This window comes from Leucopleurus acutus, assembly GCF_964270905.1.
Source record: "Leucopleurus acutus genome assembly, chromosome: 17".
NCBI lineage: Eukaryota > Metazoa > Chordata > Mammalia > Artiodactyla > Delphinidae > Leucopleurus > Leucopleurus acutus.
The window spans coordinates 59,059,470-59,075,003 of NC_139159.1; the positions used below are offsets into that span (position 1 = coordinate 59,059,470).

Below are 15,534 nucleotides of genomic sequence, written 5' to 3' on the forward strand. Positions count from 1 at the left end.
TATTAGAGTGACTATACAAAGTTAGTGTCTGTAAAAACATGCAGTTGAAACAGGTTTTGTGTAATTTACTTTCAGGAAGTCATTGATTAGGACTGAACACTGTTATTATTTATTATAAGACAAACCCATCTTGACTCTACGGCAGATATCAAGAAAATTCAGGGGCCTCCCTGGTGGCGCAGTGGTTGAGAGTCCTCCTGCCGATGCAGGGGACATGGGTTCGTGCCCCGGTCTGGGAAGATCCAACATGCCGCGGAGCGGCTAGGCCCGAGAGCCATGGCCGCTAAGCCTGCGCATCCGGAGCCTGCACATCCGGAGCCTGTGCTCCGCAACGGGAGAGGCCACAACAGTGAGAGGCCCGCGTACCGCAAAAAAAAAAAAAGAAAATTCAGCTCTTTCTTTAGGGAATTACGGTTATAGTAATACAGAGAAAGACTAGCAGATTTCCTCAGATGAAGAAGAAATACGGTATCTGAGATAAAGTGCCTCAACATTTATGCCTGCCCTATTTCTTCATTGCATAGAACTTTCATTTTCCAAAGCTTTTTATGAATGTTATTTTTGATCATGAAAGGCTTTATGAAGGTGATGTTTTATAAAAGACAGATATCTGACTAGATCTCATAAAAACACATTTTTCTCCTTTCAGACATATTAAAAATATATTAATAAATAAAACTTAAATAATCAATGTGACCTTAAGAAAATATATGAAAATACTGATCTGTTAAATTTATAAAATAAGTACACAAGTCCTAAGAAAACCACTTCTGACTTATAGGTTTGGGCATAACAGAAGGAGCTATTATATCACTAAGAGAATATAAAGAAAACTGAGTGGGGTAGTAAACCATTCTAAGCTTATGTATATTAAATCACCTTAAACTAAGTGTTAAATAGTGAATTATCTCCCTGGTTAACTTATGAAAAAGTACCAAATGACCTGACCAGTTTTTTGTTTTTTTTTTACCATTATGAGAACTCATTTTGGCACTAAGCTATAGCTACTGAATACGAGCCATGGATATGAATATTATATTTTCGGTTATATTAAATTGTACTAATTATATTAATACCAATTTGAAAACAGGCATCTTTTTTGTTTTTGTGAGGAGGGATGAGCACACATGTACATAATTGTAAAATAACCTTTTTAAAAGTTGTCACTAAGATAGCTCAAATAAACTCAATTAGACAACATTTTAAAAAGAATCGAACACACGTGACCATAAGACTAAACTATAATTACTTAGTCAATAATAAAACTATGAAAGGATTAAGAAGCATAAGTGTGATCTGTGTCCTCACAAAAGCACTCACTATTATTAAACACTCAAGGCATATAAAACAATACAGCATACTGTAAGTTCTGAAAAGTTTGGTGAAAAGAGTAAGTGCAATCATAGAAAAGATGGTAGTGATCCCTATGAGTTTGAATTATCAAGAAAAGGAGAAATGGGACTTAAGATAGGTAGAGTTAAAGAACTGAAGATGAGTAAGAAACCATTTAAGAATGGAAGTTCAGGGGGCAGTGAGAGTAAGAATCTAATGGGAGTCAGAGTAGGCACTGGGGAATAAGAATCAATGAACCAGATGATAGGGTAGCTTTAAATTTGATTTAATGAAGGCATCATGCATTCTTGAAAAGGTGAGTCAGGATGAAAGCACGCTTAGGAAAATTATGCTACTAGGGCTAGTAGAATATAAGGCATCTGTCAATTTTTAACATGACCCCTGGCTACCTCTCCAAATTTCAAGGTTATTTTAAGGTTTGGATAAAATTGCCAGAGATGTTGATTCAAATGTTAGGCTTCTCTAAGCTCTGGCAATTGAGCCTTATTATAAAATTTAAAATATAAGTATAAATAAATATAAATACTCTAATAGAAAAACTAATATGTGAGGTAAGATATTGTAAGGAAAGGAATATTTACTGAACATACACTGTCCTAGGAACTATGCTAACTGTATATTACTCATTCTCTCCAATCATTTCATCTCTGCAACGCAATGTTGATGATAGTGATAATGACAGCACTTACATGGGTTGAGCTATACAAAATTGTCAATATTCAGCATTTCTGCCAACAATTTCATATGGTTCAACCTAATACATGCCAGTAATTGGAGTAATTTCTATATATACAGTATCTCGTTAATCTTCTCAGCAATTATATCATGTTGTGTTATAGCTGAAGAAAGTGGAAACCAAAGGATAACTTGTCCAAAGTCAGCTGAAAAACAAAGCCCTAAACAAATATTTGATCTTCCTTATTCCTAAAATAATTCTATTTTTAATATACATGATTCAGAACCTAGTTACAAAAATCAGGTGAAACATAATTTGGAATGAGAATATATGTATATACATTCACATAAGTGTCTATGTAAATCTACGTTCATATTTTGTATGTGTTTACCTACATTCTGTCATCCTTGTATTTTCTATGTAAAGATTTTCACACACACACACAAACACACACACACACACACACACACAGATACTGACATCCTTTTCTCTGACAATATTTCCCCTTTGAAATGTTTCCTAAGTTTTATAAGAATTTTCCACTCCCTATAAGATTATTTTATGGATATTTACAGTCCATCAATGAACAGTCCCTTCTTTATCACTTGTTCAGGCAAGATACAAAATAATAAAAAGTTATGCGGGGATCTGTGAAGAGAGAAAATGTACAAAATACAGTTCAGCAACGAATTCATCTTTTGAACTTAAAATCATTTAGTTCAGTAATTCTTGAGCTATGATTACCTTTCAAAGTAATAAAGCTATTGCTGCAGCTTTAGACTGTATATACATACTGCCAGTACCAATGACCAATTCATTAAAAAAGGCAAAGGAGTTATTAAAAAAAATAAACAGCCTGAATCAAAGTTATCTAACTGAACTCCCTGCTTTCTAATTGGCTATGCCAGATAATACATGCAGCTCTGGCCACTATAGAAGCACAAATTGGGCATCATCTACTGATTGATAAGTGCTGAGATTAAGCAAATCAAATATTTTCTGGTCTGTTCTCTGAGTATTTCTAGACCCAATGTGCTTTAAGTGTCTTTGTGTATAACCATATTTGACTTACCATATTTTTCATGTAATATAAGCTTTGAGTATCAAAGATTTTCTTACTTTGTGTTAAAAAAAGAAGAAAACATTAAATTGTATGTTAATGTAATGGACAAGGTACACATTCACCCTGGAAATTTTAATATAAGTTTTGCAAATTTAATTTAGTAGCTTATTGATCCTGTGATGCTCATGGAATTGGTCTGACAAAGTCATATGAAACAGAATGTGCTTATGAAACTACGGTCATAGCAGATGAAAGGATATAATCACTAGAAATAAACATTTTCTTATTTATAATGAAATACAATTTAACATAACAGGAAATTTAAAAAAATCCTCTGAAACCATCTGAATGTTCTTTCAAAAAGTTAATGTTATGAAGAGAGAACCCAGAATAATTATATACAAAGAATTGAAATTGAAACTCTTCATAAATTATTTCACGGGAGTAAAAGCTAAGAACTTAATGATCTGAAATAGTCACTTAAAGCTGTAGGATTCTAGAATAGATATAGTTGTGAAACAGTATAAATGAATGAGTAATGTGATCCAAAGCATAAAGTTATTGGATGCTAATGTTAGAAAGACTCACAGCAGGTTAAATAGATTAAACATTTTGTATTGAAAAAAATCGATTGATGTTTTAAAACTACATGCAATAAAATATGAACAGCTGGTTCTCTTTTATGCATTTCCATGCAAAAATAATTATTTTCTACTGGGGTAATTACTGACTGATTTATTTCCTATCTCCATTTGCTCACATTTTAATGTCCCTAAATGCTTAGAAGAGGCCGTTCTTTGCAAGTAAATGTATTTGAAATGATAAAAAAGTGTCAAATTTTAATACCTTTGCAATCATTGGTTGAATATATATATTACACTCAATTTGTCAAGGACAATTTCAAACAGTGCCAGACGAAATAGAAATGCCTAGATGATACCAACCGTGATAACTGAGCACAAAAAAGCCACTTGTTGTGAAATCACTGTGGAATTTGATTAGAATCTGATTTGAAGTGCTATAGACTGATTCCAAAGCAGTATTGCCACTGAATTGCCCAATCTGAGGTGAGTTTTGGTCTGGTCCATCCCTATACGAGAGACATAGAGCAGGGAGGGGAGAAAGGGAGAGTGAGATTGATTTTTTTGGAAAGTTTCACACAAAGTTTAATGAAAGTATTACATATGAGATGATAAAGATGCAGTGGATGAAATAATCAACGAGTGCCAAATCATATTGGTATATGTTTATTTAGGTGATAACATATTTAAAAAGATCACATTTTTACCCAAAAGAAATGTACCCATATTAGCTGCAATCAATTAAATTGTCTTTGGTTTCCTGACCACAACCCAGATCTTCCCAAATGCTTGAAGTTTGCCTTCCTTTTATTTTCTTCAAAATAATCTTGAGAACCATAGACTGTTAAATTTAGAATGAATTTTAGAAGTCACGTGGTAGTTCAATTAACCAATTGTCAATAATTAATTCAGCTATTTTATTTTTAGTTTAGAGATGCTTTAATTAACAGGATAATAATAATACAAATATAATATTTTATGATGAATTATTATGACAGAAATTCAGTAGTTGTATTAAATAACTTATTGGAATACAGGCTTTTAAATTTCAGTAGTTCTGTATATAGAGAACTTTCTTACCTTAAACTTACTCTGATTTAATTCCCAGGTTTTGCACATTATTTTAATAACAAATTTAAATCATTTTTTCACCCATAAAGTTTTTGTTCTACGTGTTTAGCTACTTCATGGGCAAATAAGCTAAAATCTATTTCTCTTGTTTGTCTCATTCTGCAAAACACACACTGTCACCCTCAGTTACACCAATTCAAACATCAGATGGCAATTTGTACAGAGGACTGTGATATATTTTCATTCCTTCCTTGTTTCACTGCTACATACAGTTGAATCAATCAATAACAATGGTCTTGGCTTACCATACAGTAATGAAATCATAGATTGGTTCTGTTTGAAGAACAGTAAAATTGATGTAGATTCCATTCCCAGGGGGTACTTTTACAAGCCAAAAACAGTCTTGAAAGTTTGGGTATTCATCAGGATATCCAGGAGAGTAAATGGTGCCATTCATTGCAGTTATATTCCCTCCACAAAGAGCTACAGAAAAAAACACAAAACAAAATATTTAAGTAGAATCGCAATAAACTGATTATAAAGAAAAAGGTAAACATTTCATACCTCTTAAACAGTATAAAAGACATCTGTGTTATGTTTTTACCACAGTTAAGGTATGTAAAATGAAGCTGGAAACCATGAATCAAACAGTGAGCTTTTATTTATTTTTCAGCATGAGGAATGCTACATAGTTATTCACTATCACTAGATTAGTAAATTGCACTGTTTTCTCTTCTTTCAAATACTTTATCCATATATACACTGTTCAACTTTTGTCTTATATCATGTATAAATATAAGGCCTTATAAAGAGGTTCAAGCCATTTTTATTTATAAGGGTTTTTTTTTTCTTTAGAAGAAATGAGCCCAAATTCAGTAGTAGTATCTGGGTTACTGGTTTATATATGAATGATTACTAAACAAACACAGATGCACTCACACAGACATCACACAGAAGAAGCTCTGAAGTGTTAACAAACTTTACTTTCGCATCCAGTGAAGAAGGTTAAGTCTCCTGCCAATAATGACAAAACCAGTTATTCATTATGAAGCCTTAGGTCTTTGATCTGGGTACTAACTATAATTCTACAACTAAAAGAAAAACTGTATATTTAGCATGCTATTTGAAGAGGAAAACAAACAAGAAAAGGTACCAAATCAAGAATTATTAAACATAGATGATATCACCTAAAAGACAGCTTCAATTTAGAAGCATACCTTCACACCTTGGAAGTGGATGATTCCAATTGCGACTCACTCCATGAAGGCAAGTGAGAGCTGAATTTCCAATCAACGTGTAACCAGGGAAACATTCAAATGAAATGGTTTGCCCCACAGTAAAATCATTGCCAATTACAAAACCATTTCGAAATGGGCGTGGATCAGGACAGCTTTGCAGCTGATAGGCTGGAAAAGGTAAAAAGAAAGTTTTTCCTTTTTGAATTTCGAAAGACCAAAGAGTATTATTTACAACCTGCAAAATAGATGTAGTGCTGCTTGCAGTTGATTATAAATAGTAATTCAGTTTTATAATAAATGATGTCAGTGCATGATATGAATTTCTTATGTATAATTTTCATATTAAATTTTTAGTACAATTTATTAAGATGCATTGTTTTTTCTCCCACTTATGAAATCTATCTAAATTATAAGTTTTAGTGAAAATGTAAATTACCCTATAGCCATAATTTTAATCAAACATATTCTGATCCCTTTACCTATAATGCAACTGCTTCCTGGTTCATTGTATGTACATAAAATAAAATAAATATATGTGTAAGCCTAATTCTGAGCCTTTTTAAACCTTTTTTTAGCTAATTTTTCCTCTAAAAGAAACAAACCACATTATCTCTCTATTGAGTTTCTCCAAAGAAGTTATTTAACAATATAAAGTATTAGGAAACAAATTTCCTTCTAATATAAATTTTGCACTTCAGTTATCATGATATTTTTGGCACTGTAGTGTAACTGTTTATTTGTTCATACTACTCTTGCTCTACATTCTGCATGAGATCAAAGTTCCTGTTTTTTTATCATTGTATCTTAAAAGCCTTGCTTATTGCCTTTCACATAGTAGGTCCTTAATAAACATTGCTGAATAAATCTTGAACCTATAAACACTACATATACTCGTATAATATTAATATTTGAGACTTTATTTTTAAGAAGTTCAAAATCATATTATAATTAATAAAATTTAAATTACCAGCAGAGACTACTTGGCTACTGACCATTAAATTCCTTTTATAAAAAACTTTTTTTATTTTTTAGTAATTCCAAAGTTACACAAAGCTTCTAAGATTAGTAAGAACTCCAGTATGCCTTCAGCCACATTTTCCAATTGTTAACTCTGACACATTTTCTTCATCATTCTCTCTTCCTCCCCGCACCCACCCCCGTCTATATATACATATATATAAACATATATATATATATATGTATATATGTATGTGTGAACACACTTTTTTCTTTCCAAATTAGTTGAGAATAAGTTGACCCATCACTGCTATTTCATAAAGAAAAGGATACTTCTATGTAACCACAAAATTGAGAAAATTAACGTTGAGACCATTAAATTCTAAATTCCCCAAATCAAAAACTTATATTTAAAGCTGAATAAGCTACCATAAGTTGCTTATTAAAATATTACTCTAATTTTTAAATTAAACGTTTCAGAATTAATGAACAGTCTTTTTAAGATATTTAGTGCTTTTATTCTAATTTTTTTATTTGAATTAATATTCCACAAACAAAATATATCAAAACCAAAAGAATCATGTCAATTGAAGACAAACGTATATCATTTGATCATTAGGAGTTGGGATATATTATTCTGTGAAACAAACACTTTCAATTTTCACTCACATGTAAAAGATAATTTTTTCCAGTTTTATTGAAATAAAACTGAGATATAGCACTGCATGAATTTAAGGTATACAATAAAATGATTTGATTTAAATGTATTGTGAAATGATCACGATATGTTTAGTTAGCTAGATAATCTTGAATAGGGTAAGACTCATAGACAAATGTATGATCCTGTGATATTTTATATAACATTTCACCTTTCTATGCTATTTAGTTTAATAAGGATGAATAAGAAATAGATTTTAAATGTTCAGGAGAAAGTTCCCATCCTAATATCATAGAAGATGTGGCACATATATACAATGGAATATTACTCAGCCATAAAAAGAAACAAAATTGAGCTATTTGTAATGAGGTGGATAGACCTAGAGTCTGTCATACAGAGTGAAGTAAGTCAGAAAGAGAGAGACAAATACCGTATGCTAACACATATATATGGAATTTAAGAAAAAAAATGTCATGAAAAACCTAGGGGTGAAACAGGAATAAAGACACAGACTTACTAGAGAATGGATTTGAGGCTATGGGGAGGGGGAAGGGTAAACGGTGACAAAGCGAGAGAGGCATGGACATATATGCACTACCAAACATAAGGTAGATAGCTAGTGGGAAGCAGCCGCATAGCACAGGGAGATCAGCTCGGTGCTTTGTGACCGTCTGGAGGGGTGGGATAGGGAGGGTGGGAGGGAGGGAGATGCAAGCGGGAAGAGATATGGGAACGTATGTATATATATAACTGATTCATTTTGTTGTGAAGCTGAAACTAACATACCATTGTAAAGCAATTATACTCCAATAAAGATGTTAAAATGAATATATATATATATATCATATATAATACAGGGCTTAACAAACCCAATAACGTTGCCAGTAATAACGTTAACTTTGGAACCAAGTTCTTTAGTAGAAGGGTACACTTAATTGTATACTATGCATTTTTCCAAAATTCAGAATGTTTTTAAGGTCTAATCGCAAAATCATCTAAAAATAACATTGCTTCTGTGAATCTGTATCAATTAACCTATATCTCAAAAAAATGTCATTAGCTCAACGATGTAAATTCAGTCAAAGAAGATACAGTTTTAAAATTCAGTGTACTTGTGTCAATCAAGATGGCTGTGTGGGAAGATGCGGAGTTAGCATCTCCCCACAACTAGGGTGCCTGCCTGCTGCTGATGGGGGACTCTGAGGCCCAAGGAGATAGGAGGAACCCCCAAGTGAACCAGTAGGACATGGGGGGACTGAGGGGGGAGAAGAAGTGGAGGCCAGACAGGATTGGCACCCCTGAGGCCAGGGAGATCAGAAGAAGCAGGCGGGAGGACTCTCTGGGAAGAGTGGGAGAGGAGCAGCGGGCGATCGCCTGGCCCACTCAGGCTGGGGAGCCTGTTGAGCATCCAAGCCCGTGGCCCCCTCCAGGCCACGTGGGTCCTTGGGGGCATAGGAGGGAGGCTGGGGACATCAGTAGAAGAAGGCAGGAGGAGCCATCCAGGAGGAGTGAGAGAGGAGCAGAGGGTGATTGCCCCGCCCACTCGGGCCCAGGGAGCCTACTGAGCTCTCAGGCCCATCCTCAGCCCTCCAAAGCCCCCTCCAGGTTGTGTTGGTCCTTGGGGACATAGGAAGGAGGCTGAGTGGAGAGCACGAGAGGCAGGCAGGAGGGGCCCTCCGGGAAGAATGGAAGAGGGATGGAGGGCAATTACCCCACCCACTTGGCCCAGGGAGCCTGCTGAGCTCCCAGGCTGGTCCCCTGCCCTCCACAGCCATCGCCCCCGCCCCCCTGGCCACATTTGTCCTGGGGGTATAGGAGGGAGGCTGGGGAGCTCAGGAAAGGCAGGCAGGAGGGTCCCTCCTAGACTGGAGGAGCAACAGAGGAGAGGAGGGCATTTGCCCTGGCCACTTGAGCCTGGGAAGCCTGCTGGGCTCTCAAGTGAGGTTCCCTGTCCTCTGAGACCAGGAGTGGGAAGCACATCTGGGTCCCTTCTGTTCCTTGAGCCTAAGCCTCACCCCCCACTGCCCCCAGGGCCTATCCAGCCCTGTGGGTCCTAAGCATAGGCCCACCCACCGCCCAAACCTTGCACTTGCTTAGGCCCCACCCTGCACAGCCAAGACCTTCCCCTCTGCCCTTTTTTTCTTTCTTTTCCCTCCTCCTCTTTTTTACTATTGTGGTACTGATGTACATTCTGGATGTTGATTCATCTATATTTTTATTTTTATATTCATTCTAAAACATCTGTTAGTTTCCTAGTCTAATTTTATTTTTTATTTTGTTATTGTTCTCTCTTTTTTTTTTTTGCCACCCCGTGCAGCTTGCAGGATCTTGGTCCACGAGCTGGGGTCATGCCAAAGCTCCTGCAGCAGGAACTCCGAGTCTGAACTGCTGGACTAACAGAGAACCTCAGACACCAGGAAATATTCATCAAAGTGAGGTCTCATGGAGTTCCTCATCTCAGCACCAAGACCCAGCTCTACCCAATAGTCTACAAACTGCAGTGTTGGAAGACTCAGGCCAAACAACCAGTAAGACAGGAACACAATGCCACTCATAAAAAAAGAAAAAAGAAAAAAGAGACAGCAAAAAAATATGTCATAGATGAAGGAGCAAGGTAAAAACCTACAAGACCAAATAAATGAAGAGGAAATAGGCAATCCACATGAAAAAGAATTAAGAGTAATGATAGTAAAGATGATCCAGAATCTCAGAAGTAGACTGGAGGCACAGATTGAGAAAATAAAAGAAATGTTTAACAAAGATCTAGAAGAACTAAAGAACAAATGAACAGAGATTAACAACACAATAACTGAAATGAAAAATACAGTAGAAGGAATCAATAACAGAAAAACTGAGGCAGAAGAACGAATAAATGAGCTGGAAGACAAAATGGTGGAAATAATTCCTGATGAGCAGAATGAAGAAAAAAAGAATGAAAAGAATTGAAGACAATCTCCGAGACTTCTGGGACAACACTGAACGCACCAATATTCGAATATAGGGGTACCACAAGAAGAAGAGGAAAATAAAGGGTCTGAGGAAATATTTGAAGAGATTATAATCTAAAACGTTCTTAACATGGGAAAGGAAATAGTCACCCAAGTCCAGGAAGCACAGAGAGTCCCATACAGGATAAACCCTAGGAAAAACATACCAAGACACATATTAATCAAACTAACAAAAATTAAGTTAAAGAAAAAATATTAAAAGCAGCAAGGGAAAAACAAAAAATAACATACAAAGGAATCCCCATAAGGTTATCAGCTGAGTTTTCAGCAGGAACTCTGCAGGCCAGAAGGGAGTGGAAGGATATAAAGTGATGAAAGAGAAAAACCTACAACCGAGATTACTCTACCCAGCAAGGATCTCATTCAGATTCTATGGAGAAGTCAAAAGCTTTACAGACAAGCAAAAGCTAAGAGAATTCAGCACCACCAACCCAGCTTTATAACAAATGCTAAAGAAACTTCTCTAGGTGGGAAACACAAGTAAACAAAAAGACCCACAAAAACAAACCCAAAGCAATTAAGAAAATGGTAATAGGAACATACATATCGATAATAACCTTGAATGTAAATGGATTAAATGCCCCAACCAAAAGACATAGACTGGCTGAATGGATACGAAAACAAGACCCATATATACGCTGTCTACAAGAGACCCACTTCAGACCTAGGGAAACATACAGACTGAAAGTGAGGGGATGGAAAAAGATATTCCATGCAAATGGAAATCAAAAGAAAGGTGTAGTAGCAATATTTGTATCAGATAAAATAGACTTTAAAATAAAGACTGTTACAAGAGGTAAGGAGGGACACTACATAATGATCAAAGGATCAATCCAAGAAGAAAATATAACAATTATAAATGTTTATGCATCCAACATAGGAGACTTCAATAAATAAGGCAAATGTAAACAACCATGGAAGGAGAAATCGACAGTAACACAATAATAGTAAGGGACTTGCAAACCCCACTTACACCAATGGACAGATCATCCAAAGAGAAAATAAATAAGGAAACACAAGCTTTAAATGACATATTAAACAAGATGGACTTAATTGATATTTATAGGACATTCCATCCAAAAACAACAGAATACACTTTCTTCTCAAGTGCACATGAAACAATCTCCAGGATAGATCACATCTTGGGTCACAAATCAAGCCTCAGAAAATTTAAGAAAACTGAAATCGTATCAAGCATCTTTTCTGACCAAAACACTATGGGATTGGAAATCAATTACAGGAAAAAAGATGGTAAAAAACACAAATACATGGAGGTTAAACAGTGAGCTACTAAATAACCAAGAGATCACTGAAGAATCAAAGAAGAAATTAAAAATACATGGAAACAAATCACAACGAAAACATGACGACCCAAAACCTATGGGAATCAGCAAAGCAGTTCTAAGAGGGAAGTTTATAGCAATTCAATCTCACCTCAAGAAACAAGAAAAATATCGAATAAACAACCTACCCCAAATTTAAAACAACTAGAGACAGAAGAACAAAGAAAACCCAAAGTCAGTAGAAGGAAAGAAATCATAAAGATCTGAGCAGAAATAAATTAAATAGAAATGAAGAAAGCAATAGCAAAGATCAATAAAACTAAAAGTTGGTTCTTTGAGAAGATAAACAAAATTGATAAACCCTTAGCCAGAGTCATCAAGAAAAAAGGGAGAAGATGCAAATCAATAAAAATAGAAATGAAAAAGGAGAAATCACAACTGACACTGCAGATATACAAAGCATTATAAGAGACTCCTATAAAAAACTATGTGCCAAAAAAATGGACAACCACAAAGAAATGGACAATTTTCCAAGATTGAACCAGGAAGAATTAGAAAATATAAACAGACCTATCACAAGTAATGAAATTGAAACCATAATTAAAAATCTTTCAACAAACAAAAGCCCAGGACCAGATGGCTTCACAGGTGAATTCTATCAAATATGTAGAGAAGATTTAACATTGATCCTTCTCAAACTCTTCCAAAAAATTTCAGAGGGAGAAACACTCCCAAATTCATTCTATGAAGCCACCATTCCACTGATACCAAAACTAGAAAAAGATATCACAAAAAAAGAAAATTATAGACCAATATCACTGATGAACAGAGATGCAAAAATCCTGAACAAAATACAGCAAACAGAATCCAACAACAATCATACACTACGATCAAGTGGGATTTATCCCAGGGATGCAAGGATTATTCTGTATATGCAAATTAATCAATGTGATACACCACATTAACAAATTAAGGAATAAAAACTATATGACCATCTCAATAGATGCAGAAAAGGCTTCTGAAAAAATTCAACACCGATTTGTGATAAAAACTCTCCAGAAAATGGGCATAGAGGGAACCTACCTCAACATAATAAAGGCCATATATGACAAACCCACATCAAACATCATACTCAATGGTGAAAAACTGAAAGCATTTCCACTAAGATCAGGAACAAGACAAGGATGTCCAGTCTCACCACTCTTATTCAACATAGTTTTGGAAGTCCTAGCCACAGCAATCAGAGAAGAAAAAGAAATAAAAGGAATATAAATTGGAAAAGAACAGGTAAAACAGTCACTGTTTGCTGATGACATGATACTGTACATAGAAAATCCTGAATATGCCACCAGAAAACTACTAGAACTAATCAATGAATTTGGTAAGGTTGCAGTATTCAAAATTAATGCAAACAAACCTCTGGCATTACTATACACCAATAATGAAAAATCAGAAAGAGAAATTAAGGAAAAACTTCCATTTACCATTGCAACAAAAAGAATAGAATACCTTGGAATAAACCTGCCTAAGGAGGCAAAAGACTTGTACTCAGAAACCTATAAAACACTGATGAAAGAAATCAAATATGACATAAACAGATGGAGAAATATACCATGTTCTGGGATTGGAAGAATCAATATTGTGAAAATGACTATACTACCCAAAACAATCTACAGATTCAATGCCATCCCTATCAAACTACCAATGGCACTCTTCAAAGAATTAGAACAAAAAATTTTACAATTCATATGGAAACACAAAAGACCCTGAATAGTTAAAGCAATCTTGAGAAAGAAAAACAGCTTGAGGAATCAGGCTCCCCAACTTCAAAATACACCAGAAAGCTACAGTAATCAAGACAGTATGGTACTGGCACAAAAACAGAAATATAGATCAATGGTACAGGATAGAATGCCCAGAGATAAACGTATACACATACAATCACCTAATTTATGACAAAGGAGGCAAGAATATACAATGGAGAAAAGACAGCCTCTTCAATAAGTGGTGCTGGGAAAACTGGAGAGCTACATGTAAAAGAATGAAATTAGAACACTCCCTAACACCATACACAAAAATAAACTACAAATGGATTAAACACTTAAATGTAAGACCAGACACTATAAAACTCTTAGAGGAAAACACAGGAAAAACACTCTTTGACATAAAACAGAGCAATATTTTTTTTACCCACCTCCTAGAGTAACGGAAATAAAAACAAAAATAAACAAATGGGACTTTATTCAACTTAAAAGCTTTTGCACAGCAAAGGAAACCATAAACAAGACAAAAAGACAACCCTCAGAATCTGAGAAAATACTTGCAAATAAAACAACAAAGGATCATTCTCCAAAATATACAAATAGCTCATGGAGCGCCATATGAAAAAAACAAACAATCCACTGAAAAATTGGGCGGAAGACCCAAAAAGACATTTCACCAAGGAAGACATACAGATGGCCAAGAGGCACATGAAAAGATGCTCAACATCACTAATTACTAGAGAAATGCAAATCAAAACTACAATGAGGTATCACCTCATGCCAGTCAGAATGGCCATGATCAAAAAATCTAGAAACAATAAATGCTGGAAAGGGTGTGGAGAAAAGGGAACCCTCCTGCGCTGTTGGTGGGAATGTAACTTGATATAACCACTATGGAAAACAGTATGGAGGTTCCTTAAAAAACTAAAATTAGAACTACCATATGACCCAGAAATCCCACTACTGGGCATATAATACACCCTGAGAAAACCATAATTCAAAAAGAGACATATACCACAATGTTCTTTGCAGCACTATTTACAATAGCCAGGACATGGAACCAACCTAAGTGTCCATCGACAGATTAATGGCTAAAGAACATGTGGCACATATTTACAATGGAATATTACTCAGCCATAAAAAGGAATGAAATTGAGCTATTTGTAGTGAGGTGGATGGATCTAGAGACTGTCATACAGAGTGAAGTAAGTCAGGAAGAGAAAAACAAATACTGTATGCTAATGCATATATATGGAATCTAAAAAAAAAGAAATGGTACTGATGAACCTAGTTGCAGGGCAAGAATAAAGAAGTACACATAGAGAATGGACTTGAGGACATGGGGTGGGAGGGGGAAGCTGGGGCAAAGTGAGAGTAGCATCCACATATATACACTACCGAATGTAAAATAGTTGGTTGGTGGGAAGCAGCAGCATAGCACAGGGAGATCAGCTCGGTGCTTTGCGATGACCTAGAGGAGTGGGATAGCGAAGATGGGAGGGAACCTCAAGAGGGAGGGGATATGACGACATGTGTATGCATATGGCTGATTCACTTTGTTGTGCAACAGAAACTAACACAGTATTGTGAAGCAATTATACTCCAATAAAGATCTATTTAAAAAAATAAATAGAATAAAGAACTAGTGAAGAAAATAATATAAAATTCAGTGTAATTCTCAAATAATATCTAGTGATCCTTGTAATACATTGTGGCACATGTCAATAATATTAATACAGCATTATATCAATAACAGTAACAAATGCTATATCTTTTAGGATTTTATTATGGAAATAGTGAATCTTTTTTCAAGGGCACATTGCCTGAGAAATATAGTTAATAAAGTTCAAACAAAAAAGATAACAACAACAAAAAAAATAAAG

At 35.2% G+C, this 15,534-nt stretch overlaps 1 protein-coding gene across 3 annotated transcripts in view; it reads right to left on the minus strand.

Annotated features, from left to right (window-relative positions):
• CSMD3 (CUB and Sushi multiple domains 3) overlaps window positions 1–15,534 on the minus strand; it is a gene marked incomplete at both ends in the record, with an annotated part of 1,083,475 nt that overhangs the window by 102,181 nt on the left and 965,760 nt on the right. For all 3 annotated transcript variants that reach the window (XM_082858355.1, XM_082858354.1, XM_082858353.1), the window contains 3 exons: window positions 4,037–4,182; window positions 5,050–5,227; window positions 5,962–6,150. In XM_082858355.1, coding sequence (XP_082714481.1) covers window positions 4,037–4,182; window positions 5,050–5,227; window positions 5,962–6,150 — 513 coding nt within the window. The remainder of the gene's footprint in view (window positions 1–4,036; window positions 4,183–5,049; window positions 5,228–5,961; window positions 6,151–15,534) is intronic.